The sequence below is a fragment of the Canis aureus genome, chromosome 29 (assembly GCF_053574225.1).
Source record: "Canis aureus isolate CA01 chromosome 29, VMU_Caureus_v.1.0, whole genome shotgun sequence".
Classification (NCBI taxonomy): Eukaryota; Metazoa; Chordata; class Mammalia; order Carnivora; family Canidae; genus Canis; species Canis aureus.
Genome location: NC_135639.1, coordinates 30,445,554 through 30,451,665, shown reverse-complemented (window position 1 = coordinate 30,451,665; position 6,112 = coordinate 30,445,554). Strand labels below are relative to the sequence as shown.

The following is a 6,112-nucleotide window of genomic DNA, read 5'->3' as shown; positions in this document are numbered from 1 at the left end:
CCGCTGCCCATTGGCTGTTACCCCGGCAACCGGGAGCAACGCCACTCCCTATTGGCCCAGCGCGGACCCTGCGCCATCTTTGTGCGGGGCGGAGTGCGTCCAGAGTTCCGCCCACACCCGAAGAGGGGTGGGGCTGGACCCCCGCTCCCACCTGGGCCACCTGACGGAGACCTGGGGTCTCGCCACCCGGACGCAGCCTAGCCGAAATGTCAGCAAAAAACAAACCAAACCCGGGTCCGAAGGAACAGTAACCACCCACTTAAGGGGCTCGGATCCTGCGCGGACCTTCAGAGTTGGCTCCTCCCTGGAGTTTAAGGACAGAACCCAAATCTGGCTTTTGAGGTTCAGCTTTGTCAATTGCAACATGCCGGACCAGGCAACTGGGGTTTAATGAGCGTCAGGACTGTGAGATCAGGACGCTTCTGCATCCACTTATTGTAAGGATTTGAGTTGTTGTCGTTACTCAGATCCTTTGTACTTAAAGTGTCAAGATTGGAGCAAATTCTCCAAATACAGCGCACGCCAATCCTTTTACCCATATGTTTATTTACTGACCAATGTGAATGCAGCTACAAAAGACGTGATCGCTGCCCCTGTGGAACTTACTTGCCTAGATGTGGAGAAGATTCATGCACATAGAAAAATTCGAGATTATATTTAATTATTAAAAGAAGGCAAGTGCTCTCTGAATTGGGCACTTCCTCATTTGTGAAATAGAAAATGAAAATAATAGTGATAAAGACTCCTTAGGACTTGTATGAGAATACAGTGTAAAATGCTCAGAACTGTGTCTGTGGCGTTGTAATTGCTTGAAAAACAATCGTTTTAGATTGTTTTAAAAGACTTGGATTCTAGGTCTTCCTACATCTCTCATGGGTCATATTTGTCAAAGTTCTCTGAGGCTTTTGGATCTGGAGTTTTGTCTTCTTTGGTGCTGCAGAACAACCATATTGTTTTTACTGCTCAAGATTACATTTTAATTTTATATTGGAAGATTCTCCTTTTCGTGTAAAATTTTCCAAGACCAGATTATATATGTAAAATAACCAATGGTATTTACCTTTTTAAATCATAAGCTGGGATCCCTGGGTGGCGCAGCGGTTTGGCGCCTGCCTTTGGCCCAGGGCGCGATCCTGGAGACCCAGGATCGAATCCCACATCGGGCTCCCGGTGCATGGAGCCTGCTTCTTCCTCTGCCTGTGTCTCTGCCTCTCTCTCTCTCTCTCTGTGACTATCATAAATAAATAAAAATTTAAAAAATTTTAAAAAAAATCATAAGCTAAATTAAATGACAACTATTTTCACCATAAAAAAAAAAGACTTGGATTCTGTGTTTTCAAACCTCATATCTGCTTGAAGTCTGTGTGTGACTTCAAGCAAGTTATTAAGCTCTCCAGCCTATAAAATGAGATTAGACTAGCAGACATGTATGACACAAGCAGCTCTAACACTCAAAGATTAAACATGCTAAAACTGTGTGGTAGTGACTATAGATATAAATACAGTGAGTGGTTGAGAGAATGGCATATCAGGAAAACAGATCTAATTAGATTGGAGAATGTATATTAGAAACCTTGATGAAATAAGGTTAAATAGATTGTGGTTAAATTATGGATAAACCTGAAAGATTAGGGGGAAGATATGGTTTACAAAATGTAGTGTTTTGAATGGGTAAATTCATAGACAAAGAAAGTAGAATAAAAGTCACCAGGAGCTAGAAGAAGAGGGAGTTATTGTTTAATGGATACAGAGGTTTTGTTGGGATGATGTTGGGATGATGAAAAGTTTTGGGTATAGGCAATGATGATGGTTACACAACATTATGAATTTATTTAATGCTACTGAACTGTACACTTGTGAATGGTTAAAATGATATGTGGAGGCCGAGAAAAATTAAGGCCATTCCACCTCAAGTTTAGCATTAGTACAAGTAGAGCCATCTTAGGCCCCTGTGAATAAGAGCTGAACTTGACAGGAAAAACTGCAGAATCTCCTCGGCAGGGAATCCCATATCAGAAAGATAACAGAGCTCAGAATGCCCTCGCAGAGAAACCCATATCAGATCTTAAGAAACTCCCCCACATTTCCCCCATATTGGAATGAAAAAAATTCCTCCACCCCTTCTGAAAATCCCCTAGACCAGCCCATAAAAAACCCAGCTGTAACCCATTTCCGGGTCCAAGGCCCTGCACTGCTGTGTGGAGTATACTTGGACCCAAGCTCAAGCTTGCTAATAAACTCTCGTGTGCTTGCATCGGTGTGGGCTCCTTGGTGGTTTCTCGGATTCGCAATCTTGGGCACAACAGATAAATATGCATATTTTACTGCAATAAAAATGTAATTTCTTTATTTTTTTATTTTTTTATTTTTTTTTAAATTTATGATAGAGAGAGAGAGAGAGAGAGAGGCAGAGACACAGGCAGAGGGAGAAGCAGGCTCCATGCACCGGGAGCCCGACGTGGGATTCGATCCCGGATCTCCAGGATCGCGCCCTGGGCCAAAGGTAGGCGCCAAACTGCTGCGCCACCCAGGGATCCCTAAAAATGTAATTTCTTAATCAGAGCAGTGACACCAGGAAACCAGTGTTCTCAGAAAATTAATCTGGTAGTGATACTCAGAGATAACCAAAGACATTGGAAGCAGAGGAACAAACTCACAAGCTATTTTAATAATGTAGCTAAGACATCTTGAGAGTCTCAAAAGTCATGTGGCATTGGTGAAAATGGAAAGAAAGGAGGTACATACTGATATAGGAAAGATGTTGGGATATGGAGCCAGTGGCCAAGAAATCATTTTTGAGATCTCTTCATGCAAAAAGGAGGTTTTATTAAAGCATGGGGGCAGGACCCGTGGGCAAAAAGAGCTGCACTAGGATTATGAGGAGTAGGTGGGTACATACTTTCAACTTGTGAGGGGATTAGGGATAGTTAAGTCCCTTAGGAATTTTGGAAGCAAGGTTTACAAGACCTATTGTTGGGAAAAGGTCATTTATTACCATCTAATAAAACCTTAGTCATGAGACCCTTCAGATGTATATTGGTGGGTCATATGCTTGGGGGATGATTGCCAACATGTATCTTGGGAGTAGAGATAAAGGAACTTTCCAAAGGAAGTTTTATATATTAAAGTAGACTTACAGGATCTAAGGGAGGGGAATTGCTGGATGATGTTAAGCTAAGCCTTTTGCCCTTAGCAAAGTATTAATATTGAGGCAACTGAATTCCTAGCAGAATGTCACTCTGCATGTTTCAAGGACTTGTCAGTGGGTTGTAACTAGTAAGGAAATTTAATTTTTTCTTTTGCCTTTCCTTCCCGCATCACATATGAAATGAATCTCATAGAGATATTTAATAAGAGACAATACAGTATTAAAAGGATTGAGCTAGTCTGCCTGGATTTGGATCCAGCTCTGCCACTTACCAGCAGCATGATCATAGGCAAGTTACTTTACTCATTTTCCAACATCGGAAGACTATAATACCAGTTACAGGTAACCCAGTTAAATCCGTGTACTTTACAAAAAACAATGTCTGGCATGTGTTTAGTATTTGGTGAGTGCTAGCTCTTCATAGGTAATAGGGAATGTATTGACCCTCCCCCTTTTTTTTTCAGCCAAAGGAAAATCAAGTTCTAAGGGGTAGAATTTGAAATAAATTCTGAGAGTTTTCCATAGAGTTCTCAAGGGAGAACTCTAAATCTTGAGATTTCCTTCACAATAATATGAAGCTTAGGGGCTAAATGAGATGAATAATACCAGGAGATCATCTCTGGCTGTGACCCTTGGAATGTAAAAGGCAAGCATTACTGAATTATTCGATGCCTGATAGGAAAGGGAAATACATGTCTTCTAACTGAAAAAGGAAATTGTGTGGGCCTTTGCATAAATGGTTTACATGGCAAAAAAAAATTGAGACATTCTCATACATACAATTAAACATCAGTTGTTTCAATTCAGTACTTCTAGTTAGCTGTGACATTCAAGGAAGAATGACTATGAAATATTGCTTATAATATGGCTGCTTATCTTTTGTGAAAACCCATGCCTCTGGTCTGCTGGTTATTTTATTTTATTTTATTTTATTTTATTTATTTTTTAAAGATTTTATTTATTTATTCATGAGAGAAAGAGAGAGGCAGAGACACAGGCAGAGGGAGAGGGAGAAGCAGGCTCCATGCAGGAAGCCCTACGTGGGACTCGATCTTCGGTATCCAGGATCGCGCCCTGGGCGGAAGGCAGCGCTAAACCGCTGAGCCACCCGGGCTGCCCTCTGCTGGTAACTTTAAACAAAAACAACATCAACAAATAAAAAGGTGGCACTCTTTGTTGAGGGTACTAACCACTTATCTTGTTTCTTATTTGAGGAAGGGATGATAATTTTTTTAATGTACTTTTTATGTACTAAACACTATGCTAAGCATTTTACATACATTATTTTAATTTTTATTTAATTGAGGAAGGGATGATAATTCCCATTTTACAGGTAAGAAAACAGAGGCTTAAGTGTGGAGATGGGGTTCAAACTCAAATGACTCATTCCCTTTCTTCTCCCTTCCCCCTCAGTAATCTAAATACAGTCTTCCTTTAAATTTAGCTCATAGCACATGCCCCTATTAAGGCCTTTGCTGACATTCTAGCCTATCCCCAAATTGCTGAACTTCTACTATGGAGTTTTCAGTTTTTAGTGTTGGTTCCTTTTCTTCTGCTGCCTCAGAGAGCTGTGTGTCTTCAGCTTGAGGGCAAGAACAATTCTTCCTTCTCTTTTTCACTAATAAAAATATACTCAGTCCCTATCGTATCTAGACACCAAGATTTTACAGTGGTGATTTTTTTTTTTTTTAAGATTTTATTTATTCAAAAGAGACGCAGAGACACAGGCAGAGGGAGAAGCAGACTCCCTACGGGGAGCCTGATGTGGGACTAGATCGCAGGACCCCGGGGTTAGTGACCTGAGCCAAAGGCCGACGCTCAACCATTGAGCCACGCAGGTGCCCCTATAGTGGTAATTTTTTAAAACCTTTTTATTTAGGTAGATCAGGGGTTTTTGTTTCTTTGTTTTATTTTTGTCTCTAGCACTTAAGAACATAGTAGGTGTTCGATAAATATTTTAGGATTGGGTGCATGATTGCATGAATGCAAATACAAAGATTAGATTTCTGCAGTTTCAGAGCCGGCTGGCTCCTGGCAGGCGTTCAACAAACGACTGACTGATTGGGCAGGCTGCTTCACTGAAAGCACCGGAGGACAGGTCAGCAATCGGAAGCTGAGCGAGAGGCAGGGCTGCTGAGAGCAGGGGGCGTGTCTGACCCAGGTTTGGCTCCTGGAGCATGGAGCATGCGCAGTCTTCACAGACGGTGACGGGCGAAAATTGCGGAGGGCGCGATTACGTAGACGCCGGTTCTGATTGGCTACCGTTCGCGCGCGAGGGGTCGTGCCTACTCGTCGCCAAGTAAACAGGCTGGGGGGGCGGGGCCAGCGAGGCGCCACGACCTGGTTGGCCAGGCGGGGGTTGGGGGTGTCGCGGATTGGTCCCGGCCGGGAGCTCAGCTGTGTGGAGCTCACCGGGCCCCGGAGCCGGCCGCCTGAGGGATGGACGAAACGAGCCCACTGGTGTCCCCCGAGCGGGCCCAACCCCCGGACTACACCTTCCCGTCCTGCTCGGGCTCTCACTTTCCGCAGGTGCCGGGGGGCGCGGTCCGAGTGGCGGCGGCGGCGGCGGCGGCCGGCCCGGCCCCCTCTCCACCGGGCTCGCCAGGCCACGACCGGGAGCGGCAGCCACTGCTGGATCGGGCTCGGGGCGCGGCGGCCCAGGGCCAGACCCAGACCGTGGCGGCGCAGGCCCAGGCGCTGGCCGCCCAGGCGGCGGCGGCGGCGCACGCCGCGCAGGCCCACCGCGAGCGGAACGAGTTCCCGGAGGACCCCGAGTTCGAGGCTGTGGTGCGGCTGGCCGAGCTGGCCATCGAACGCTGCATCTTCCCCGAGCGTATCTACCAGGGCTCCAGCGGAAGCTACTTCGTCAAGGACCCCCAGGGGGTGAGAGTGGGGCGGAGGCCGCCGCCGCAGCCTCTGGGGAGGGCGGGCCTGTCCGGGGAGTTAGGCGCTTCGCACAGCCGG

General features: G+C 45.6%; 1 protein-coding gene across 1 annotated transcript in view; it reads left to right on the top strand.

Annotated features, from left to right (window-relative positions):
* Positions 1-5,502: 5,502 nt before the first annotated feature.
* The window catches only part of PI4K2A (phosphatidylinositol 4-kinase type 2 alpha), a 31,510-nt gene continuing 30,900 nt past the window's right edge, over positions 5,503-6,112 (top strand). The window contains exon 1 of the mRNA XM_077878087.1: positions 5,503-6,031. Within this exon, the coding sequence (XP_077734213.1) occupies positions 5,588-6,031 (444 nt within the window). The 5' untranslated portion in view covers positions 5,503-5,587. The remainder of the gene's footprint in view (positions 6,032-6,112) is intronic.